Below are 26718 nucleotides of genomic sequence, written 5' to 3'. Positions count from 1 at the left end.
CCTTTGGAAAGTGCAATCTAAAAAAAACTCAATTACTTCCAGTAACCTTTATTCTTCAAACAATGCATGTGACATTTACTAAACGCCTCCCGATATTATTCTTTTAGTTAAACTGGAGAAATAAATTACAAGGTTACTAATGTTTTCGTATCTCACCAAGAAGTCATAACTGATTTTGTTTAAATATATAAAAACAGCTGTGGCTTTCATCAGAAGACACTCAGCAAACAACACGGTACTCAGATAACTTACATTGGGCACGTGCAACGGCTCTTTATACTGCGATAGACGGCCAATCGAAGGCAGTCCAAAAGATTTGTAGGGATCCTAGAAAAGGAAGTTCAAACAAGAGGAAGCATTAGCTTTAAAATAAAACACAGGAAACAAGGTTAACTGTTCATACAAGCTGGAGCCATTGACGGGGCTATTTTTGATCACTTAAGGCATTAAATTACGCAAGGAGCCTTTTCACTTCTCATTTTTATCACCGAACAAATGACCAATAAACATCTCTCCAGGTCAAAAGATTTGCATCGGTTTCCTGATTAGCATAACAAGTTACAAAATTATTAGTGTGCCTTTAAAGACAAGAGAGAAAGCAACAACACAAAGCCTTCAGGATGTCAGAGGCAATTAAGCAAGAATCACTTTATGGAAGGAAAAGAACTAAAGTTTAGGGAAGCTGGGGGAGGGGAGGGGGGAGGGGAGGGGGGAGGGAGGGCAAGCTATTGTGCAACCTGCAATATCTAGCACTAGTGATATCAAGCGTCTGCTTATTAATTTTATATTCCAACTTAATGGCTAAACAAGTCTATCCCAGGTCTAAATCCATCAGATGGCATTTGGCACGAACTGTGATGCCAACTAAAATTTACCTCTGCATACACTCTGCATTCAATTGCCCAGCCATTGATGGGAATATCAGCTTGCTTGTGGCAAAGTGGGTAACCCTTGGCAACGCGGATCATTTCTTGGACTAGGTCCAGGCCAGTAATGCATTCGGTGACAGGATGCTCAACCTGCAAGGTCACAAATTGCCAGTCATTAAGGGAAAACAACGAAAGAAGAAAATCTACACAAAGCTGGATAGTGCTCGAGCTCGCCAGCCAACGACAAGACTGTTACTCCAGCCATCGCTTCTTATTTCATGATCAGTAAATGGAGACGTTAAACAAAAACAGGGAATAGAAAACACTCACACCACACACACATATACACACACCCTCACACAAACCCTCACACATGGAAACGTACACACTCACACATACAAACACAACCTCACACACACTCTCACGCAGACACACCACACACACATATACACACGCACATGCACACCACACACACATATACACACGCACATGCACACAAAACAGCTATGTAATCCTGTATGGTTTTAAAAAATGGTTATTAGCATCTGATGATAGGTCTGCTCTGTTACTTAACACTATATGCTCTGAAGTGTTTTGTGATTTCCTGACGAACAGTTTATCCTAAATCTCACCCATTTGCCTGCTTTCCTTAACCTGTCCTGACAAGCAACCAGATTAATGTAATCTTACATCAACCCAGTGCAGCAGAAATGAGCAGATGGATCCTTCAGTTTTTTTTCCCTCCAGACTAAACTGTGCAGTGCTTAGCATGCACAATAGCTGGGCTGAACCAATGCAGTCACTGTGCTATCAGCAAATTGCTGCTAACAGCTTCGCATGATGCTGTTAAGGGAATACCCAGTCTGAATACACACACTGGCCAGTCTAGGTCTCTAACCTCAGTTAGAATGGATATAGCAGGGGAGTAAAAAAGCAAGCATTTTTATCTTGACATTTGAAACCATGTAAATCAGATGGCTGCATTTCAAAAAAATCATTGTGGGTTTTCTGGATAGAAGTGAATGTGCTGATATCCAGGTAAAACTCCAATGTTACCATTTTTAATGTCGAGCAAGATGTTACCAGACACTTGTTTACTGGGCGATTTCAGCAGAGACTGGCTCAGTATATACAGAGCAGATGGTGCAATTAACTCAGTACGGGCTTTTATTCCAAGGAAATTTTCTTCATAATTAACTGACATTTTGACATTTTTCTAATAAAAGTCATTACTTAAAGAGCAAACAGTTTGTATAGTGTAAATCTGGCAAATGGGACTGCGGAACAAGCACACACATTTAATTCTTTTAAAGGATAATTTAGTTATCGGGCAACAGCACTCAATTTTAGCAATCAAAACTTCGACCATGTCAAAACTGTCTTCTCTGTATTCCGAAAGTTGCATATGATAAATACTGCACCGAAAAATCACAAAACTTATTTTATGCTTCAGCAATACCGCTGAACTGTCCCAATGTATATTTTCATTTTGTTGCAAAAATACTACACAAGATTCTCAGTGGGTTTCAATATTTATAATACTAGCTGGACTGACCACCTCTCCCAGTTGGCCCAAGCTGGTCAAATGATGAATGTTTCATCAAAAAAAAGAATGCATGACCAGAAAAGGAGCTGTAAGATATAGCCTTCCAAAAAACTGCTCACTAGCCATGACATTGCTACATGAAGTCTTCAGAACCAATTCTCAGTGGCTCAGTTCACTGGTGCATTGCCTACTGTGGTTTTTCAGCCATACATATCAAAAGGAGAGAATCCGGCTGAGGCTCCAGCACTTGATTGAGATCCAGTGACACCCTGCTGAAAGTGCATGTATGCAGCATTTGGAGAATGAGGAGAAGTGGATAGGGCTCATCTGTGCTGCCCAGAATGGTAGATTAGCCAGCTGAAGCTCACTATTCAAAAGGTACCACATTAAGAAATGGTCACCTGGGATGATTATCAAAACATTCCAACAAAAAGCAGCAATGCATGCGGCCCCATAAATGTAGGTTCTTGAAATTCACAGGGAGGGTGGGAGGAATTAAAGAACCATTTCATAGATGGTTGGCTGCCTTTGGATCCCTCAGAGCTATAAAACATCATCGAGTAAGAAACCAAAAAAAATTCACTTTGCAACCAAAGTTTTCCAGACATTCAACAAGGTGAAAGACAGAACAGCAATTCACAACGAGCTTGGGAGAAAGACCCTGGGGTAGAACCCATCACCTTCAATTGGTCAGCAACTTGGTCAAATGCATAAAAAGATAAGAACTTTTATTTATAAAGCGCCTTTCACAACCTTAGGACGTCCCAAAGAGTTAATGAAGTACTTTAGAAGTACAGCAAGCTCCCTCAGACAGCAATGTGAAAATGACTAGCTCATCTGTTTTGGTGATGTCGGGATAAATATTGGCCAGGACACCGAGAACTCATTCTAGGCTGAGCCTGAGGTGAGTTTTTCTCCAAGGGCAAACCCTGATCTACATTTGGACTCGACAACTGTAGACTTTTATCTTTCTGAGTCGGACTCAGCCTTAAATTCTGACATTCTCTTGGACTTGTTTTTAGTATATCTGATGTTGGATATGTTACTGGTACTCTACATGTAACAAGACTATCTGACTCAACAGAAATAATCGAATCATTCCAACTTTCAACTCCTTCCACATCAGTTGATAAAATATGATCAATGTGAACAAGCCTAACCTGTCCATGATCAAACATCTTGAACAAATATGTGCGAGGACCACATATCTTCACTACTCTTCCTGGTAACTACTTTAACCATTTATGGTGATGGTTCTTCACACTCACCTTCTGATTCAATTTCACACTTCTCTCTCTTACTCTACCTCTACCATGATTCTCTTTCTGTCTTGATTGTGCCAAGTTTGGCTTTAACAACATGGACCTGGTTCGTGGTAGTCGTTTGAGAAGCCACTCTGCTGGTGTTCTACCAGTAGTTGTATGAAGAGTATTACATAAAAACATAGAAAATAGGTGCAGGAGTAGGCCATTCGGCCCTTCGAGTCTGCACCACCATTCAAAATGATCATGGCTGATCATGCAACTTCAGTACCCCATTCCTGCTTTCTCTCCATACCCCTTGATCCCTTTAACCGTAAGGGCCACATCTAACTCCCTTTTGAATATATCTGACAAACTGGCCTCAACAACTTTCTGTGGTAGAGAATTCCACAGGTTCACAACTCTCTGAGTGAAGAAGTTTCTCCTCATCTCGGTCCTAAATGGCTTAACCCTTATCCTGAGACTGTGTCCCCTGGTTCTGGACTTCCCCAACATCGGGAACATTCTTCCTGCATCTAACCTGTCCAATCACGTCAGAATTTTATATGTTTCTATGAGATCCCCTCTCATTCTTCTAAATTCCAGTCAATATAACCTTAGTCGATTGAGTCTTTCTTCATATGTCAGTCCTGCCATCCTGCGAATCAGTCTGGTGAACCTTCGCTGCACTCCCTCAATAGCAAGAATGTCCTTCCTCAGATTAGGAGACCAAAATTGTACACAATATTCATAGAAACATAGAAACATAGAAAATAGTTGCAGGAGTAGGCCATTCGGCCCTTCTAGCCTGCACCGCCATTCAATGAGTTCATGGCTGAACATTCAACTTCAGTACCCCATTCCTGCTTTCTCGCCATACCCCTTGATCCCCCTAGTAGTAAGGACCTCATCTAACTCCTTTTTGAATATATTTAGTGAATTGGCCTCAACAACTTTCTGTGGTAGAGAATTCCACAGGTTCACCACTCTCTGGGTGAAGAAGTTCCTCCGCAACTCGGTCCTAAATGGCTTACCCCTTATCCTCAGACTGTGACCTCTGGTTCTGGACTTCCCCAACATTGGGAACATTCTTCCTGCATCTAACCTGTCTAACCCCGTCAGAATTTTAAATGTTTCTATGAGGTCCTCTCTCATTCTTCTGAACTCCAGTGAATACAAGCCCAGTTGATCCAGTCTTTCTTGATAGGTCAGTCCCGCCATCCCGGGAATCAGTCTGGTGAACCTTCGCTGCACTCCCTCAATAGCAAGAATGTCCTTCCTCAGGTTAGGAGACCAAAACTGTACACAATACTCCAGGTGTGGCCTCACCAATGCCCTGTACAACTGTAGCAACACCTCCCTGCCCCTGTACTCAAATCCTCTTGCTATGAAGGCCAACATGCCATTTGCTTTCTTAACCGCCTGCTGCACCTGCATGCCAACCTTCAATGACTGATGTACCACGACACCCAGGTCTCTTTGCACCTCCCCTTTTCCTAATCTGTCACCATTCAGATAATAGTCTGTCTCTCTGTTTTTACCACCAAAGTGGATAACCTCACATTTATCCACATTATACTTCATCTGCCATGCATTTGCCCACTCACCTAACCTATCCAAGTCGCTCTGCAGCCTCACAGCATCCTCCTCGCAGCTCACACTGCCACCCAACTTAGTGTCATCCGCAAATTTGGAGATACTACATTTAATCCCTTCATCTAAATCATTAATGTACAGTGTAAACAGCTGGGGCCCCAGCACAGAGCCTTGCGGTACCCCACTAGTCAGTGCCTGCCATTCTGAAAAGTACCCATTTACTCCTACTCTTTGCTTCCTGTCTGACAACCAGTTCTCAATCCATGTCAGCACACTACCCCCAATCCCATGTGCTCTAACTTTGCACATCAATCTCTTGTGTGGGACCTTGTCGAACGCCTTCTGAAAGTCCAAATATACCACATCAACTGGTTCTCCCTTGTCCACTCTACTGGAAACATCCTCAAAAAATTCCAGAAGATTTGTCAAGCATGATTTCCCTTTCACAAATCCATGCTGACTTGGACCTATCTGTCACCTCTTTCCAAATGCACTGTTATGACATCCTTAATAATTGATTCCATCATTTTACCCACTACCGATGTCAGGCTGACCGGTCTATAATTCCCTGTTTTCTCTCTCCCTCCATTTTTAAAAAGTGGGGTTACATTGGCTACCCTCCACTCTATAGGAACTGATCCAGAGTCAATGGAATGTTGGAAAATGACTGTGAATGCATCCACTATTTCCAAGGCCACCTCCTTAAGTACTCTGGGATGCAGTCCATCAGGCCCTGGGGATTTATCGGCCTTCAATCCCATCAATTTCCCCAACACAATTTCCCGGCTAATAAGGATTTCCCTCAGTTCCTCCTCCTTACTAGACTCCCCGACCCCTTTTATAACCGGAAGGTTGTTTGTGTCCTCCTTCGTGAATACCGAACCAAAGTACTTGTTCAATTGGTCCGCCATTTCTTTGTTCCCCGTTATGGTGTGGCCTCACCAAGGCCATGTACAACTGCAGTAAGACCTCCCTATCCTATACTCAAATCCTCTCGCTATGAAGGCCAACATGCCATTTGCCTTCTTCACTGCCTGCTGTACCTGCATGCCAACTTTCAATGACTGATGTACCGTGACACCCAGGTCTCGTTGCACCTCCCCTTTTCCTAATCTGTCACCATTTGGATAATATTCTGCCTTCCTGTTTTTGCTACCAAAGTGGATAACCTCACATTTATCTACATTATACTGCATTTGCCACTCACCTAACCTGTCCAAGTCACTCTGCAGCTTCTTAGCATCCTCCTCACAACTCACACTGCCACCCAGCTTAGTGTCATCTGCAAACTTGGAGATATTACATTCAATTCCTTCATCTAAATCATTAATGTATATTGTAAATAGCTGGGGTCCCAGCACTGAACCTTGCGGTACCCCACTAGTCACTGCCTGCCATTCTGAAAAGGACCCGTTTATTCCTACTCTTTGCTTCCTGTCTGCCAACCAGTTCTCTATCCACGCCAATATATTACCCCCGATACCATGTGCTTTAATTTTGCACACTAATCTCTTGTATGGGACCTTGTCAAAAGCCTTTTGAAATTCCAAATACACCACATCCATTGGTTCTCCCTTGTCCACTGTCTATTTTTCATACATTGATGAGCTGTCAGTAATCAGAAAATGTGCTAGTTTGTGGACCAATGCCAATGGCCGTTTCTTTGGATTTGAAACCAATATTTGCTTGTTGGAGGCACGTTTTACAATTTGAACTGTGTGCTCTGCTGCACAATTTGAAGCAGTGTGGTATGGTTGAACCTTGGTATGTTTCACACCGTTTCTGCTCGTGAACTGTGCAAATTCTTCTGAACAGAATTGCGGCCCATTATCAGACACAATTTCTTTTGGGCGGCTATATGAAGAAACCAATCTTTGTAAATTTGCAAATTTAGTGTTTTACTTGTTGTTATTTTCCACATAGGAAACACCTCTACCCACTTCGAATGGCTATCAATCACAATGAACAATTGTCCTTCTAGCTCAGCAAAATCTACATGTAACCTTTGCCACACCCTGGGAGGCCATTTCCATGGCTGTAATGGTACTGATGGTGGTTTCTTGCTTACCGATTGACATGTTGTACACTGACTAACGATGTAGTCTACATCTTTATCTAAACCTGGCCACCATAAGTAACTGCATAAAAAACATTTGGTCAAGCACATTCCTAGGTGGTCATGAAGATCTCCTAACAATTTGGACCTAAACTTATTTGGGATTACCACTCTTGCACCCCACATGATACAATCTTTATCCACTGATAAATTATTCCTACAAATGAAGAATGGATGAATATCTTTCTCTGATACTTGGTTTTGTCAGCCATTTGCTATGTAATCATACAACTTTTAACATAAGTGGGTGACATTTGGTTGCTCTACCAATCTCTTCAGTTGTGACTGACAGTTCATCAATGTATGAAAAATAGAACACTTCTTCCCTATCGGGTGTAACTTGTGATGGGGATGTCAACCTGGACAAAGCATCAGCATTACCATCTGACTTAGGTACAACAACAATGGGATGCTGCCCAATTACTTAAGAGATAATGGGCTCAATTTTGGCCAGGAGTTGCTCCATTTTTTTTTTGGAGTAACCTGCTTTTTCTGGCATAACTTAAAAATTCCCAGTTTCCCCAATCAATTTGCACCAGCGTAACTCAGTTAATTATATTTTTTTTAAGTTCGTTTTTTTTTCTCAAAAGGGGGCGTTACCAGCCACCTACGCCAGTTCTGCCCATTTAGGCAACCTTGGCCAGCTAATAGTTACTCCATTTCTACTTAGGCCAGCCTATGTGGCCACTTCAGAAAACCCTTGCGGAGAGTTCAAGAAATCAGCGTAGGTAGGTACATCGGAGGCCATTCGGCCTGGGATAGGAGCGGGAAGCGGAGAGGACCTGCACCTAAACCAACCAAGCCTTACCCTTAGCAATGTTTGCAAACAAAAACTACTAACAATTCTATAAGAAGTAAAAAATTGAATTCCTACCTTCATCTTCAAACTGCACTTGGCCTGGGAAGGTGCTGGAGGCCACTCGGCCTGGGCTAGGGGCGGGACAACGCACCAGGAGGCCACTCGGCCAGGGCTAGGGGCAAGCAGTAGAACTGATAGAAATCCTGGTGATTTCTATCAGTTCTCCTGCCTGGCCCTAGCCCTGGCCAAGTGGCTTCCTGGTGTGATCGATCTCTTTGTGCTCCTGCCTGCTGGTGATTTCTAAGAGATCGATCGCACTGGGAGGCCACTCAGCCAGGGTTAGGGGCGGGCAGGAGCACTGATAGAAATCACCACCAGGCAGGAGCACTATCTCCTGCCCGTCCCTAGTCCAACAAAGGAGGCAGAATTTATGAAATACAGAATTTTACCTAAAGGAGCCCCAGTTTCCACAAGAGCGATAACAAGACCAGCACAGAGGGAGGAAGAACATCGCAATGCTCTCAAACTGACAGAGAGACCTACATCAATTGGGACTGTTGTTGCAGACTCACAGCGCTACTGTGCATGCACGGACATCACGCATCACCACTGTGCATGTGCAGACGTCATGGCACATTTTCCAGCGCAGAATGACTGGCCACGCTGCACGACTGCAGTGAAGAGGCCAGACAGCGGCCAAAGTACCAACATTTTTTTTCGGCGCATCTAGGAACATACATAAGCAGCGCAACTCCGGTAAGTGCGCCGAAAAACGGGCTCGGCCAAAATTGAGCCCACTGTTCTTAGTTTCTAGTCTTTTGAGTTCTTGCTCAACTTTCCCCCCGAATGCGTAATGGTACGCGATATGGCTTGCAGTAAACCGTTCTTGCGTCCTTCTGCACTCTGAAACTCATCTTGAAGTCTTGGATCGGACTGCCTGTTTCGTGGAACACCTTCAGATACTGATACAAAAGCAAAATACTGCGGATGCTGGAATCTGGAATAAAAACAGAAAATGCTGGAAATCTCAGCAGGTCAGGCAGCATCTGTGGAGAGGCAGCAGAAGTAATGTTTCGGGTCGATGACCCTTCGTCAGACCGTTCTTCCTCTCCACAAATGCTGTGTGACCTGTGAGATTTCCAGCATTTTCTGTTTTTATACCTTCAGATACTGCTTGGTGATGCCTTCTTTCGATGCAAATTTAGTTTCCACCCGAAAAATCTCATTCCAATCCAGCTTCAGTGATCCCAACCAATTTTGACCTATCAAGGCAGGCTTGTCTCCTGACACTACTATGAGAGGCAAGCTCTGAAACTGAAACTTGTACTTCACCAGTATCATCATCATAGGCAGTTCCTCGAAATCGTGGAAGACTTGCTTCCACTCTAAAAGTGAGTTCTCAGGTGACTGTACAGTCCAATACGGGAATTACAGTCTCTGTCACAGATGGGACAGTGGTTGGAGGAACGGGTGGGTGGGGAGTCTGGTTTGTCGCACGCATAGAACAGGGAGAGGTCATTCATCCCCTCGAGCCTGCTCCGCCCTTCAATTAGATCATGGCGGATCAGTATCTCAACTCCATTTACCCACCTTGATTCCATATTCCTTAATGCCTTTACCTATCAATTGTCCCCAGCTGCAACAGCTTTTTTGGGGGGGGAGAGAGTTCCAGATTTCCACTACCCTTTGTGTGAAGAAGTGCTTCCTGACATCACCCCTGAACAGCCTAGCTCTAATTTTAAGGTTATGCCCCCTTGCTCTGGACTCCCCCAGCAGAGGAAATAGTTTCTCTTTATCTACCCTATCAGATCCTTTAATCGTCTTAAACATTTCAATTAGATCACCCCTTAATCTTCTACATGCGAAGGAATTAAAGCCTAATCTATACAATACCAAGAAATATTTTGAAATGTTGATGCAAGTGCTGTTCATATTCTTGTGCAGTACAATGTCTCAACTTTACAAGTGGGTCTGACAGATTGGGAATAATAGTAAAGAATGTTATGGACAAAACACAAATCAAGTAATTTCCTCCCATTCTGCTGCCAAAGGGAGTGGCAAGAGTATGATAAAAAATTTTTTAAAACATCCTGATTCAATCAGTATTCAAAAGCTGCAAATTGTGATCAGTATGTGCAACACCTCAGAAGTGTGTGAGCACCTCTCTTTAGGGTCACCAGGAACCACCCGCCTTCTAAACTGGGTGGGTGATTTCAGATTCTCAACATCACTCCACAAAGCAACAACTGTTTACTTTTACCATTCAAATTCAACACAAGTACTTAAAATAGGCAAAAGATCACCATAAGCTTGCTATCTAAATGAGGGCACAATTCACCAAGTCATTTTCAGTGCATCTCAACAAGAAAGAGAGGAAGAGGAAGAGGAAGGAAGGAAGGAAGGAAGGAAGGAAGGAAGGAAGGAAGGAAGGAAGGAAGGAAGGAAGGAAGGAAGGAAGGAAGGAAAGGAAGGAAAGGAAAGGAAGGAAAGGAAAGGAAGGAAGGAAGGAAGGAAATTAATCCCACAACCCCTGCTCTTTCCCCATAGCCCTGCAAATTTCTCCTTTTCAAGTATTTATCCAATTCCCTTTTGAAAGTTACTATTGAATCTCCTTACACCGCCCTGTCAGGCAGTGTGTCCAGATCACAACAACTCGCTGCATGAACACATGTCTCATTCCCCACTGGATCTTTTTGCAATTATTTTAAATCTGTCACCACTGGTTACTGACCCTCCTGCTCGTGTAAACAGTTTCTCCCTATCTACTCTATCATAATCCTTCAGTATTTTGAACATCTCTATTAAATCTCCCTTTAACCTTCTCTGCTGTAAGGAGAACAATCCCAGCATCTCGTCTCTCAATGTAAGGGTAAGCTCATCCCTGGAGCCATTCTAGTAAGTCTTCTCTGCATACTCAACTATTTTTCCTTCTGTGAAATAACACGGAGATCCTTAAAGGGATAGATAAACAAAATATTTTTTTTAAAACATTTTAATATCAAACAGCAACAGACTAATCCTGACAAAATCTTTCCCGTTTTTTTTGTAATAAAAAGATTACCATCAAGTTGAAGAGCAAAGCCGAACAACTGTTAAACTTCAAGCTTCTATGTAAATATTGTTCCTTTTGTTCCTCTTTTAAATCAAAACACATATTTTTTTTGTTATCCATAAAACACATCTCATTAGTCAGGGTAAGTAGACTGCTGCTTTGAAAAATATTTTCAAAAAGATTTGTTTTTTATTGCTGACACCAACATAAATTTTAGTGCAACACAGCATGCATCCAGCGCTGCAAAAGCTGAAAGGAAATTTTGGCTGCCAAGTGGGAAAAATATCAAAGCGCTGTGGCTAACTACATACTGGAGACCCTCTGTGGCACTTAACTGCACCCTCCTCAAAGTCTTTAAGGTCACTATGAAGTAAAGGGTAAAGTGAATACAGCAACCACAGCAGCAATTACATCGAATGTACAGCACAGAAACAGGCCATTCGGCCCAATTGGTACATGCTGGTGTTTATGCTCCACACGAGCCTCCTCCCACCCTATTTCATCTCACCCTGTCAGTGTTTCCTTCTATTCCTTTCTTCCTCGTGTATTTATCTAGCTTCCCTTTAAATGCATCCATGCTATTTGCCTCAACCTCTCCATGTGGTAGCGAATTCCACATTCTTACCACTCTCTGGGTAAAGAAATTTCTCCTGAATTCCCTATTGGATTTATTGGTGACTGTCTTATATTTATGGCCATTAGTTCTGGTTTCTCACACACGTCTATCCTATCAAATCCTTTCATAATTTTAAAGATTTCTATCAGGTCACCCCTCTAGAGAAAAGATCCCAGTCTGTTCAATCTTGGGTTCTCTTCCTTATTCTTCTTATGCAGTCCCTCGGAGTCGAGGATGACTTGCTTCCACACTAATAATAAGTTCTCAGGTGACTGAAGAGTCCAATGCGGGACCTAATGTCTCTGTCACAGGTGGGGCAAACGGTGATTGAAGGGACGGGTGGGTGGGGTGCTTGGGTTGTTATGCGCTCCTTCCACTGTTTGTGCTTGGCTTCCGCTTGCTCCCGGCGAAGGGACTCAAGATGTTCAGCACCTTCCCGGATGCTTATCCTCCACTTTGAGCAGTCTTGGGCCAGGGGTTTCCAGGTGTCGGTGGGGATGTTGCACTTTCTCAAGGAGGGTTTGAGGGTGTCCTTGAAGTGTTTCCTCTGCCCACCTGGGGCTCGCTTGCCGTGTCGGAGCTTCGAGTAGAGCACTTGTTTTGGGAGTCTCGTATCGGGCATGCGGACGATGTGGCTTGTCCATCGGAGCTGATCGAGCATGGTCAATGCTTCGATGTTGGCCTGAGCAAGAACACTGACGTTGGTTCGCCTACCCTGCCAGTAGATTTGCAGGATTTTGCGGAGGCAGCATTGGTGGTACTTCTCCAGTGCTTTGAGGTGCCTGTTGTATATAGTCCATGTCTCTGAGGCATATAGGAGGGCGGGTATCACTACTGTTTTGTGCTGGGATTGAGGTCTTCAAACTCTCTTCCTCAGACGACTGAAGGCTGCACTGGCACACTGAAGGCGGTGTTGGACTTCATTATCGGCATCTGCCCTGTTGACAGTAGGCTCCGAGGTATAGAAAATGGTCCACATTGTCCAAGGCCTCGTCGTGGAGTTTGATAATCGGAGGGCAGTACCGTGTGGCGGGGCAGGTTGGTAGAGGACCTTTGTTTTACGGATGTTTTGTGTAAGGCCCATGATTTCGTACGCTGCGGTGAAGGTGTTGACGCTGGTTGGAGTTTAACCTCTGAGTGTGCGCAGACGCAAGCATTCTCTGCACACTGTAATTCAATGACAGAGGATGGGACGACCTTGGATCTGGACTAAAGGCAGCGGAGATTGAACAGTTTCCCATTTTTACCGTAGATTATCGCCACTCCAGCGGTGAGCTGACTGAGGGTTGAGATGGAGCATTGCAGCAAGGAAGATTGAGAAGACCGTTGGTGCGATGACACAGCCTTGCTCCATACGTGAATTAGGTCTGTGATGGATCCGTTGGTCAGAATCACAGCTTGCATGTCATCGTGAAGCAGGTGGTGACAAACTTTTGAGGCCAGACGAATTTGAGGAGGACACTGCATAATCCCAGTTGACAGTGGCGAAGGTCTTTGTGAGGTCAAAGAAGGCCATGTACAGGGGTTGCTGCCGTTCCCTGCATTTCTCTTGAATTTGACGCGCGGTGAAGATCGTGTCCATTGTGCCCCTTAGGGGGCGGAATCCACATTGCGACTCTGGGTGGAGCTCTTCAGCCACTGGGAGAAGGCGATTGAGGAGGATTCTTGCGATGACATTCCCTGTGGCAGACAGCAGGGAAACTCCAAGAAACATAGACATAGAAAATAGGTGCAGGAGTAGGCCATTCGGCCCTTCGAGCCTGCACCACCATTTAATATGATCATGGCTGACCCTTCACCTCAGTACCCCTTTCCCGCTTTCTCTCCATACCCCTTGATCCCTTTAGCCATAAGGGCCATATCTAACTCCCTCTTGAATACATCCAATGAACTGGCATCAACAACTCTCTGCGGCAGGGAATTCCACAGGTTAACAACTTTCTGAGTGAAGAAGTTTCTCCTCATCTCAGTCCTAAATGGCCTACCCCTTATCCTAAGACTGTGTACCCTGGTTCTGGACTTCCCCATCGGGAACATTCTTCCCGCATCTAATCTGTCCCGTCCCGTCAGAATCTTATGCGTCTCTATGAGATCCCCTCTCATCCTTCTAAACTCCAGTGTATAAAGGCCCAGTTGATCCAATCTCTCCTCATATGTCAGTCCAGCCATCCCTGGAATCAGTCTGGTGAACCTTCGCTGCATTCCCTCAATAGCAAGAACGTCCTTCCTCAGATTGGGAGACCAAAACTGAACACAATATTCCAGGTGAGGCCTCACCAAGGCCCTGTACAATTGCAGTAAAACCTCCCTACTCAAATCCCCTAGGTATGAAGGCCAACATGCCATTTGCCTTCTTCACTGCCTGCTGTACCTGCATGCCAACTTTCAATGACTGATGAACCATGACACCCAGGTCTCGTTGCACCTCTCCTTTTCCTAATCTGCCGCCATTCAGATAATATTCTGCCTTCGTGTTTTTGCCACCAAAGTGGATAACCTCACATTTATCCACATTATACTGCATCTGCCATGCATTTGCCCACTAACCTAACCTGTCCAAGTCACCCTGCAGCCTCTTAGCATCCTCCTCACAGCTCACACCGCCACCCAGTTTAGTAATTATCGCAATCGAACTTGTCACCTTTCTTGAAGATGGTCACGATTACGGTGTCTCTGAGATCCCCTGGCATGCTCTCCTCCTTCCAAATAAGAGAAATTAATTCATGCATTCGTGCCAATAGTGTTTCACCGCCATGCTTTAGTGCCTCGGCGGGGATTCCATCTGTTCTTGAAGCCTTGTCGTTCTTCAGTTGTCAGATGGCCTTTTCAACTACGCTAAAGAATCCACGTATGTCGTAGTTGTCGGCTAGTTGCTGGATCTCCTGCGCTTTCTCCACCCACCATCTGTTCTTTAGGTCGCGAGTTTTTTGTTGGACCTCAGCCTTCAGACGTCTATAGAGCTGCTTTTTCTTGCTCTCAATTTGTGTTGCTGTTTCGAATTCAAGAATGCCTTGCATTTGTGGCTTATTAGCTCCTGGATCTTCCGGTCGTTCTCGTCGAACCAGTCTTGGTGTTTCCTGGTCGAGTGATCGAGCGTGCCTTTCCAGGTGCTAATTATGCAGGCCTTGAGGGCATGCCCCTCTGGATTACTGGGAGTAGTTAGGTTGGTTGTGAGACACTAGCTGAATAGGGCTTTCTTAGCAGGGTCTCTGAGTGCTCCAGCATTGATTTTCCTGCAGCATCGTTTCTTTTGCCGCCGCTATTTTGGGCCTACATTGATGGAGATGAGAAAGTGGATTAGGCTGTCCGTCCAACAGTCATCAGCACCAGTCATGGAGCGGGTGATGCGGATGTCCTTGCTGTCCCTTGCTCATACGATGACGTATTCCAGCAGATGCTAGTGCTTGGATCGAGGGTGTTGCCATGAAGCCTTGTACTTGTCTCTCTGATGGAAAAAGGTGTTGGTTATGACCAGGCCATTGTTCTAAGCATTTCGTCAGGAGGAGGGTACCGTTGAAGTTGGTTTTCCCTACCCTCTCTTTGCCGATCACACTTCCCCAGAGGTCTGTGTCCTTTCCAACTCTGGCGTTAAAGTCGCCAAGAAGGATCAGCTTGTCGCCCGTTGGGACTTGGGACAGAGATTGTTCGAGGCTGGAGTAGAATTCCTCTTTGGTCACGTTTGTACCTTCCAGTGTTGGGGCGTATGCACTGATGATCATAGCACACTGGTTCCAGGCTAGGGTGAGCCGAAGAGTCATGAGGCATTCGTTTATCCTGCAAGGGGAGTCTCTGAGAGGGCCAACTATCTGATTTTTTTATGGTGAAGCCTATCCCATGGAGGTGACATTATTCTTCTGGTTTACCTTTCCAGAAGAAGGTGTAACCGCCACCTTGTTCCTTGAGCTGGCCTTCCCCTGCCTGCCGAGGCTCACTTAGGGCGGCGATGTTTATGTCGAAACATCTGAGCACCCGGCCAATGATAGCAGTACGGCGTTCCGGTCTGTCGCTGTTGGGGCGCACTCACCAACCTCCACCCCCCCACCCCCCCCCCGTTCCCAACACATCAGAACATTAAAATTACGCCCTAGTTGTCTACATAACCAATTACACTTAACGATGATATAAAAATGCAAATTCTTCCTTTTTCCAAATTTGCAAATCAAAGTTCCACATTCCTCCCACTCTCTGGTTAAAGAACTATTGGATTTATTCGTAATAATAGGCTGAGGTTGTTTTCCTTGGAACAAAGAAGACTTAATTGAGGAGCATAAAATTATAACAGGTCTAGATAGAGTGGACAGAAAGCACCTACTTCCCTTAGCAGAGGTCAATAACTTGGGTGAATAGAATTAAAGTAATTGGTAGAAGGATTAGAGGGGGTTTGAGGAGAATTTTTTTTCATCCAGAGGGTGGTGGGGGTCTGGAACTCACTGCCTGAAAGGGTTGTAGAGCCAGAAACCTCATCGCAGTAAACTGCAGGGCTACGGACCAAGAGCTGGAAAGTGGAATTAGGCTGGATAGCTTTTTTTCGGGCTTCACACACACGATGGGCCAAATGGCCACCTTCTGTGCTATAAATTTCTATGATTCTATGAATTCACCTGTTCATATCTTATCTTCCTGAGCAGTTCAGACAAAAGAAAATGTCTTTCCATACCTGAAGTCGAGTGTTCATTTCTAAGAAATAAAAGTTCTTCTTAGAATCCACAAGGAATTCAACTGTGCCAGCTGAGGAATAATTGACAGCTTTCGCCAACGCCACTGCTTGTTCTCCCATCGCTCTTCGAGTCTCTGGATCCAGAAAGGTGCTGCATTAAAATAAAGAAAAAAATTATCAGTGCCTCGACAAAACCTTTCGGCACAAACTGAGCTGTCAGCCATGGCCCCAACCTCTGTCGCCGAACTATAGTATGCCGACGTCTGCGCCTGCGCACATACAGAGCCTGAACTCCAAGTCATAGTCGACGTATTTACTGAGGCGTACGAAAGCATGGGCCTTACGCTAAACATCCGTAAGGCAAAGGTCCTCCACCAACCTGTCCCTGCCGCACAGCACTGTCCCCAATCATCAAGATCCACGGCACGGCCCTGGACAATGTGGACCATTTCCCATACCTTGGGACCCTTTTATCAACAAGAGCAGATATTGACGACGAGATTCAACACCACCTCCAGTGCACCAGTACAGCCTTCGGCCGCCTGAGGAAAAGAATGTTTGAAGACCAGACCCTCAAATCTGCCACCAAGCTCATGTCTCATACCATCGAAGTTACCTTTCTTTAAGTTCAGGACCCTAGTCTCTGATTTAACTGTGTCACTCTCCATCTTAATGAAGAATTCTACCATATTATGGTCACTCTTCCCCAAGGGGCCTCGCACAACAAGATTGCTAATTAATCCTCTCTCGTTACACAACACCCAGTCTAGGATAGCCAGCTCTCTAGTTGGTTCCTCGACATGTTGGTCTCGAAAACCATCCCTTATACACTCCAGGAAATTCTCCTCCGCCGTATTGCTACCAGTTTGGTTAGCCTAATCTATATCAGATTAAAGTCACCCATCATAACTGCTGTACCTTTATTTCACGCATCCCTAATTTCCTGTTTCATACCATCCCCAACCTCACTACTACTATTTGGTGGTCTGTACACAACTCCCACTCGTGTTTTCTGCCCTTTGATGTTCTGCAGCTCTATCCATATAGATTCCACATCATCCAAGCTAATGTCCTTCCTTACTATTGCATTAATCTCCTCTTTAACTAGCAACGCTATCCCACCTCCTTTTCCTTTCTGTCTATCCTTCCTGAATACTGAATACCCCTGGATGTTGAGTTCGCAGCCTTGGTCATTTCTCCGTAATCCCAATTACATTATATCCATTAACAGCTATCTGCGCAGTTAATTCATCCACCTTATTACGAATGCTCCTCGCACTGAGACAGAGCCTTCAGGCTAGTTTTTTTTAAACACTCTTTGTCCCTTTAGAATTATGTTGTAATGTGGTCCTTTTTGATTTTTGCCTTGGATTTCTCTGCCCTCCACTTTTCCTTATCTCCTTTCTACTTTTTGCTTCTGACTCCATTTTACTTCCCTCTGTCTCCCTGCATAGATTCCCATCCCCCTGCCATATTAGTTTAAACCCTCCCCAACAGTACTAGCAAACACTCCCCCTAGGACATTGGTTCCGGTCCTGCCCAGGTGCAGACCGTCCGGTTTGTACTGGTCCCACCTCCCCCCAGAACCGGTTCCAATGTCCCAAGAATTTAAATTCCTCCCTCTTGCACCATTCCTCAAGCCATGTATTCATCTTAACTATCCTGCTTTTTCTACTCTGACTAGCACGTGGCACTGGTTGCAATCCTGACATTACTACCTTTGAGGTCCAACTTTTTAATTTAACTCCTAGCTCCCTCAATTCAGCTTGTCGGACCTCATCCCATTTTTTACCTATATCGTTGGTACCTATATGCACCACGACAACTGGCTGTTCACCTTCCTCCTCCAGAATGCCCTGCAGCCGCTCCAAGACATCCTTGACCCTTGCACCAGAAAGTTCATGATGAGCGTTAGCGCTAAAATCCACGTTGCACCACAGAATTTGTGCACCCGAGCTGAAAGTTCCGGAAAAAAAATTGTCCGTTCTGCGCATGCATAAAAAATGTTTTTCCCTCTACTTCTGGACTGCTGTCCAATCACAAACGCTAATGCAGGTCGTGGCCGCACGCATGCGCAGTACACCCGGGGCTGAATCAGACATTTTATTATTCGATTTTGATGATGGAGGAGGACAGCAGACACCGTGCAAGACGATTTTCACAAGTGGCTAACGAAACTCTTGTGGGGACTGTGGAGAGGAGATGGCAGGAATTACACAGGAGGGGTGTATTGTATATCCAAGCACTTTCTTAATGACTCCACGAGACTGGGGTATGACACTTGAATTGAACAGATTGTAGTCCTTTATTGCAGCTCCTAGAGCGAAGACACCAAGAGGTGAGCTCCCTTTTATACTTGGTTACCTGCAGTGTACAGGTGCCCCTTAGGTCTCCAGCAGCAGCACCCTCTGGTGTACAGGTATGGTATACAGGGTGAAGGTACATTCAGGTCTATTGTTACAGTACATCATTGACATGCATACATAACAACGCTCCCCCCTAAGCCTTTCCAGTCCTTATTGCCATGACATGGGGAGGTGATCAGTAGTGGGCTGTGGGAGGTTGTGGTGAGGGTTGTGTGGGTGCCAGGTGTGATCTCTGTGCTCGTGGCTACACTCATCTATTTCCCCCCCGTCACACAAGGACCATGTGGGTGTCATTGTTGGAGGATTCCTCAGTGGTGGAACCAGTGCAATGGATAAGGTACATACATTGTAGAATGGGTAGGTGGTGGCATTTGGTGGTGGGCAGGGCCACAGGGCTGTGTGGGCTCCTTGTCCTCCATTGGTGGTGGAAGTCTGGTCAACCCAGGTTCCGCCGGGAAAGCTAGAGGGTACTGGCCTCTCGCTCCTGGGGCTGGCCCTGGTGGCCAGGGGGTGTAGGGCCGATCTGGGGCAGGTTGCCTGTGGTGGTGGCTATGCTGCCCATTAACTGCTGTCCCTGCAGTGGGTCTGCTCCCACTGGGTGTGTGTGAGCCCTTCCTGGGGCATCACATTGGTCCCAACAGCACAGGCTAAATGGTCAGGTAGCCCACTGGACCTGGGGGTCTCCCACGGGGGGTTTCCTCTGGCATTGACATTATACCTGTAGAACTCGGTGTCATTTATCATTCTACCTTTAGCATGCATGACACATTGGCTCCGATCGTAACTAGTCGACTCAACATTGTTATCTCTCTTCACATTTTCACATTTTGCACTTACAACACTTTCTTGTGTATCGGCATCTCTATACAGGATCACATTTATCACATTAGCATTTCTGGCATCACTATTCAACAGTACAAACTTGTTACTTACATCACTTTTAGAAGCATTCATTACATTTTTCCCATTAGTTTTTCCAGCATCACCATTTAACATTATATTGGTATACCTGCATTCATTTACTGCACTTTTAACTTTAATATCACTGGCATCGCTGTGCCTAGAGTGGAACTGTCCCTTTAATTGTCTTGGGTTGTTGGTCTCCTTTAAGAGGGCCTTGCAATCTTTACCCCAATCCGGTTCGCCGCTCGATACCACGTGTTGCTCCTTCAACGCTACCCCTCATGGTCTGGTCGCGGCCATCTTGATTCCAGGTTCTTCGCCTCGTGGTGCGGGCGCCATCTTCTCTCTCTTCGCGAGATAGCCTGCGGTGATCCTTTTTTCCTCAGGTTCTGTCATGGACGTCAGGAATCTACCTTCTACGCCGGTCTTCTTCCCTCGGAGTCCTGCCACGGCCAGGAAGGTGAGGTCTGGTCATTCGGGTTGGATCATCTCGCCACGGTGTTGTGCAGTCTGTATTGTCGCCACGCAGTCGAGCTGGACGGTAGGATTCCTAGGTACTGCAATGGATCCAAGTTTGGGGCCGCGTAGGATGTTGATCGCTGGGGCCTGGAGGTCGTTGTCGCTCCGACCAATTTGGACTTGCTTCATCCAACTTCTTCCCAGCAGCGTTGGACCATCACCAGCAACTATCCACAAGGGGAGCTTGTACATCATGCCACCATGGGACATCTACGCTCCCAACGACTGTGTAGGTGAGCGGCTTTGCCTGGATTGGGGACAGTTTTGGTCGTTCGGCGGGATTGTTCCAGAGTTTTTCAAAGGCCGTCTGATTCATCAACGACTGGCTCGCCCCTGTGTCGATCTCCATCGAAACTGGAACCCCGTTAATTTCCACTTCCATTTTCCACGGGGAACTCTCGGTGGAGCAGGTATATATTCCGTACTCTTCTTCCCGGGGCTGAGCAGCTTCATCTTCATCAGTGTTGGAGCCCGGGTGATCGGCCAACTCTTCAGCGACTCGGTGAGTAAAACTTTTTCTGCACATTCGCTGAAGGTGACCTTTTGCGTTGCAGCCTTTGCAGGTATAGTCTTTGTATCGGCACTGGTGGGCCCTGTGGTTTCCTCCACAGCTCCAGCACGGGGCTAGCCGGTTGGCCCCATGTGGCGGACTCAGGGTTGCGGGACTCGGGGCAGCAGTCTTGCCTCTGAAAGTCGCCATTCTGTTCACTGTGCCCATCAGTTTACAGTCCTGGGTGTGGGTCATCATTCGTTTGGAGTCGCAGACCGAAATCATGAATGCCTGGCTCACTTTGATTGCCTTCTGCAGGGTGACCATAGTATCCGCAGAGAGCAGTTTATGGAGGAGGCCCTTGTGGTCGATTCCAATAATGAAGATGTCCCTTAGTTCTTCGTTGAGGTGGTTGCCAAATTCATACGATGCAGCCAACTTTCTTAAATCTGCAGCATACTTAGCAATTTCTTGGCCTTCGAGCCGCCGGTGAGTGTAAAACTGGTGCCTGGCTGTGAGGATGCTCTCTTTGGGTTTAAGTTGCTCTTGTATTAAAGTTACGAGCTCCGCATAGCTCTTGGTTGTCGTCTTCGCTGGGGCTAGTAGATCTCTGACGAGGCCGTGGATAGTGAGCCCACAACTGCTGAGCAGGATGGTCCTGCGCTTGTTCGCCAGCGAGATCAGTGAGTCCCCAAGCCAGGTCGTTCGCGATGAAGAAGTGTTCTAACCTTTCCACAAAGGCATCCCAATCTTCCCTATCAGCGAATTGTTGGAAGTTGCTTCGATTAGTCATGTTGTGCGTAGTGTTCTAACCTTTCCACAAAGGCATCCCAATCTTCCCTATCAGCGAATTGTTGGAAGTTGCTTCGATTAGTCATGTTGTGCGTAGTGTTCTAACCTTTCCACAAAGGCATCCCAATCTTCCCTATCAGCGAATTGTTGGAAGTTGCTTAGATTAATCATGTTGTGCGTGGCAATTCGTAACCTCGTCGCCAGTTATTGTATATCCAAGCACTCTCTTAATGACTCCATGAGGCAGGGGTATGACACTTGAACTGTACAGACTGTAGTCCTTTATTGCAACTCCTAGAGTGAGGACACCTGCAGTGTGCAGGTGACCCTTAGGTCTCCAGCAGCAGCACCCTCTGGTGTACAGGTATGGTATATACAGGGTGAAGGTACATTCAGGTCTAGTGTTACAGTACATCATTGACATGCATACATAACAGGGTGGATTTGACCCTTGCCAGCTATTTTTAACAGAATATGGAGGGAGATTGCTGACACAGTAGCCAGGAGTGGGAAGCAGTGCCGGAAAAAGTTTAATGATCTTGTAGGGCCATTAGAGTGAGTACAATTTTTATTTATGCACTCCTTTATTACTTAAATTATAAATCTGACACACTATTTGTTCTCATGTTGTTGCTGTCTCTCAGCACTCTGTGGGTTGCCTCCTAAAATGCATGACCTGGTAGGCTTAGTTTGGCACTCTATTTGCCATGAATAATCTTTACACATTATTAAGATTGCTTTCTGAGATCTCATAAGATGTTTCCGCACTTCAATGTCCTTCTGATGAACCACGTGCAACTTCCAAGGCCATTAAACAGAGGACTCTATTACATTCACACCGTATGGTATAAGTGTTTTGGTGGCTATCGGGTGTGTGTCACAAGAGCAGATTGACCCTGTGTAACCATTCGCATTTTCATCTTTGCAGGCAAAGAAGTCTCATAATCGCCGGGAGCAGCAGCGGACAGTGACAGTCAGCCTCAGACCCTGCCACTCACCGACCTCGAGGAATGAGTAGCAGGCCTCATCGGCGTCTCAGGTCATGCAACTGCCACTGGGGGTGCTGACCACCACTTGTATACTGAGAGTAAGTCCTGCACACTGCCTGGGTTGGGTTTGGGCAATTTGATACAGTGGCTGTGGGCTGGGTTGGGACAATGTGATGCAGTGTCTCTGGACTACATATGGAGTAGCGGCGGTCCTTCAAATGAGCCTGTGCTATGTGACCTTCCTCATGTTATTCTGCCCCCTCCCCTGCTGCTAACCACTCGTCTGTTGCTTTCTACTTCCAGATGTCCAGCCACAGGCGTTGCATGCCTCGGATCAACCCTCCACGTCAGGCCATCATGTGGAGGAGGAAGAGGACGAGGAGTTCACAGAGCAGGGTGACTCCGGGGGGGCAGATGCAGTCTACACCTCTTTTTCCACTGGCAAATCTCATCCGAGGATGATGTAATTTCCCCAGGCTTTGAGACCTCTGAGGCTCCTGAGACTAGTGGCGTGTTGCAATGCAATTCTGAGGTCGAATCCCTATGCCATCTCTCCGGAGAGTGAGTCCGCGAGGGTGAGTCGGCAAAGTCGGTCTGCCCAGTCTGACAGACAGGCAGACGTGGAACTGGACATGGTGGGACTGTCCACGGAGAGCATCCAGCTCACCAGTCAGCTCCTTGATGTCCTAGATAGGATTCCCACGACCATCGAGAATTTCACTGCGACCATAACGGAGGTAGGGTCACAGATTGTCGATGTGAGCCGTGAAACCTGCAAAGCCATCACTGCCCACACAAGACTGGTGGCCTCCAGGAGTGACACTGGAGTCTTGGAGACTGTGGCGAAAAGGCTTTCCGAGTTCCCAAGTGTGATACCCAGACCCACCCTCACACCACCTGAGACTAGCGATGCCGATGAAGAGACTCGCCAGTCAGAAGCCGGGCCTATATATTATGAGCTCGTCCAGTGTCTCCCCAGGTGGCGTCTCCAATGTCACTCCCCCCAACATAGCAGCGCTCTAACAACACTGCTGCATGCCATCGTGGTGCCACTTTGGGTATGAGAAGCAGGCAAGGGAGGTCGATCAGGGTAAGGAGGAGGAAAAGCCAGTGGAGCAGGGGTGTTGGTTCTAATGTTGTTGTTGTTGTTGAATGATCACATTACTGGATGCAGATAATTTATGATATTTTATTAAAGTTTCAACGTTTGCAAATTATCTTAAGTTATAAAAGTTTATAATGTTTCATAAATTCATTTGTTCACTTTACCATTCCTGTGTAGTGTCTCATTTGCAGAATAAGAGGGGGAATAGTCAACTTGGTGGGACAGAGTGGCCAGGCAATGGTCAAACGTGTCGTTCACTCTTCAAGCAAAACGTTCAATTATGAGCTTTTGCAGCGGCAACATTTCCACGATGCCTCCCCTGTGGTTGTGGTGGGGTGGCAGCGGCATGGGTTCCTCTCCAGGCTCCTCTTCCTTGTCTTCCTCCTCTCTCCTGAGGTGGTTCTACAATCCCCATTGGCAAATCCTATCCCCTCATGATGGCTAAGTTTTGTAGCATGCAGCACACCACAATGAACTCAGAGACCTGCTATGGGGAGTATTGTAGGCAGCCTCCAGAGTGGTCCAGGCATCAGAAGCGCTGCTTGAGCACTCCAATTGTCTGTTCGATGAGGTTGGGTGTGGCTGCATGGCTCTCATCATACCGATGATCATCTTCTGTCTGAGGATTCCGGAGGGGAGTGATGAGCCAGGGGGTGAGGCCGTAACCTTTGTCCCCGAGTATCCAGCTCTGGCCTTGTGGTTGACGCTGGAACATGCCTGAGACAGTGCTCTGATGCAAAATGAAAGCATCATGGATGTTCGCTGGATATTGAGCATTGACTGCCATGATGCACTGAGTATGGTCGCAAATGATCTGTACATTCATGGAGTGGAATCCCTTTCAGTTTCAGTAAACGTCTGGATTCTGTAAAGATGTTTGCAGGGCAATGTGCGTACAGTCAAGAGCACCCTGAACCTAGGGGAAGCCAGCAAATAAGCCCTCTCATTTTGGGCCTCCTTGGTTATTGGGAAGTTTATGAAGTCCATCCTGCGTGCATACAGTGCAGTAGTCACCTGGCGAATGCAGCAATGTGTAGCGTACTGTGAGATGGAGCATATGTCCCCCACTGATGCCTGAAAGGAGCCGGACGCTTAGAAGGCAAGTGCTGCAGTTACCTTCACCTTGTTGGACAGTGCAGTCCTGTTGCCGCTGGTAGGCTGTAGGTCTGCCTGTATGAGCTGGCATATCTCTGTCAGTACTTCCTTTCGGAAGCGCAGCCTTCTAACACATTGTGCTTCAGAGAGCTGCAGGTATGAGCAATGTTCCCTGTAAAGTGGTTGGGGGTAAGGCCTCCTCCCCATATGTCAGCGACCTCTTCGATTAGGTTGAAAACGATCATCAAGCCTTCTTGCAGCTCAACGCCATATAAAATAGCAGCGAGGAATAATGGCTGACATAGTATAGCTTCCATCTTTTAAAATGTCCTTAAATGTCCTTTAAAACTGTAAACTCATAAACTTCACAATGAAAAGTATGCAGTAACGCAGCGTTCTTCTCCCAATGCTTATAATCGCTCAGAACGATTTTCTCCTCCGTTTCCAAGATGGCGTGGTTAGCACCTGTGCGCCCGGGATCTGACTGGTTTTTCTTGGCAGGTTCCCAGGCATACGCTAAATTGGGCGACATACTCGAAAGTTCCGCCCGGGGCGCTAGCACAGCGATGCACGACGATTTACGCCATCAAAACGGTGAAAACAGCGGGCGGGCTTAGCTTAACTAAGTTTTAGCGCCACCGCAAAACCATTGCTGAAAGTTCCACCCGGGCGCAAAATCTTGTGCACCTCGTTTTACGCCAAAAAAATTGTTTTTGCGCCCTGCCCAGGCACTAAACGGGGCTCAAATTAGCTGAAATTCCAGCCCAAAGACTCACGGATGGACGTAAAAGAACCATCGGCACCACTTTAAAGAGCAGGGGAGTTCTTCCTGATGTCCTGGCCAATATTTATAGCACAACCAATATCATTAAAAAAACAAGACAAGATGAGCATTATTTCATTACTGTTTGTGGGAGCTTGCTGTGGGCAAATTGGTTGCCGCGTTTCCTACATTACAACAGTGACTACACTCCAAAAGTATATAATTGGCCATAGAGCATTTTGGGGACGCCCTGAGGTTGTGAAAGGCGCTATATAAATGCAAGTTCGTTCTTTAATGGAGAAAAAAGCTAAGATCCAAAAATGGGATAATTTGAGTTTCTGTTACTCAAGATTTTAATGAATAACAAAAGCTAAAAAGTATGGTATGAATGGAACACTTTCTTAAATGACTTACCTAGGTGCCTCTTCAACTACTTTCTGGTTTCTTCTCTGAATGGAGCACTCTCGCTCGTTCAGCCAGAGTGTGTTGCCGTGTTTGTCTCCTATAACCTATGGAAAAACAATTATACTATTGAAAGGCATTTTCTTTTCTTAATTTGTATACAATGGCCCCTGATGTAATCATCCAGATAAAAGCACAATCAACATGTCAAACTAAAGCAGCATTGTCCATCAAATCTCTGGTCAAATTCTGATTTTTCTTTCAGTGAAATTTTTAACTTCACTTTATCGTGTGAAAACAGATTTTTAGAGGCCCACGTATCCTAGGGGTGCATGCAGTTCGCAAGAGTCCCTGAGATCTCGTGGGCTGGCCCAATCAATGAAAGAAGGGAATCCCTATTCATGCTTATGAGGATTATGAATGTACGGAATCAGCATAAGTATGGGAATACCCCAAAAATAAATATACACTTCAAATAAATTTTATAAAAACATCACATGTTTAAAATTAATCAAAATAGCATTTAATTAAACATTTTAAACAAAAATGTAATTTTTTGAAAAATAAATTTACATATTTTAAGGGGTTTTTAAATGCTTAAATTATTGAAAAAAAATATTTTTCCGTTCTTTAAAACTCTTACGCTGGTAAAAGCAGGAAAGCAGGCCTTATGCTTGCTTTTACCAGGCGTAAGAATTTCAAGAGCATTCACTGGTAGCCTAACTCTCCGTGCCCGCAGAGGTTCTTTTCCCGGGATGCGCGCGACGTGTCAAGCAGAATCTTGACAGATTACATGTTCTGG

General features: G+C 45.7%; 1 protein-coding gene across 1 annotated transcript in view; it reads right to left on the bottom strand.

The window, feature by feature from the left end:
* Positions 1–26718, bottom strand: part of pcca (propionyl-CoA carboxylase subunit alpha) — a 572168-nt gene that overhangs the window by 343362 nt on the left and 202088 nt on the right. The window contains exons 11-14 of the mRNA XM_070891406.1: positions 25929–26023; positions 16493–16643; positions 876–1019; positions 253–327 (exon numbers count right to left, since the gene is read on the bottom strand). Of these exons, the coding sequence (XP_070747507.1) occupies positions 253–327; positions 876–1019; positions 16493–16643; positions 25929–26023 (465 nt within the window). The remainder of the gene's footprint in view (positions 1–252; positions 328–875; positions 1020–16492; positions 16644–25928; positions 26024–26718) is intronic.

This window comes from Pristiophorus japonicus, chromosome 10 (assembly GCF_044704955.1).
Source record: "Pristiophorus japonicus isolate sPriJap1 chromosome 10, sPriJap1.hap1, whole genome shotgun sequence".
In the NCBI taxonomy this organism is placed as follows: domain Eukaryota; kingdom Metazoa; phylum Chordata; class Chondrichthyes; family Pristiophoridae; genus Pristiophorus; species Pristiophorus japonicus.
Note: the sequence above shows the minus strand (reverse complement) of the source record. Positions and strands in the feature narration are given on the sequence as shown.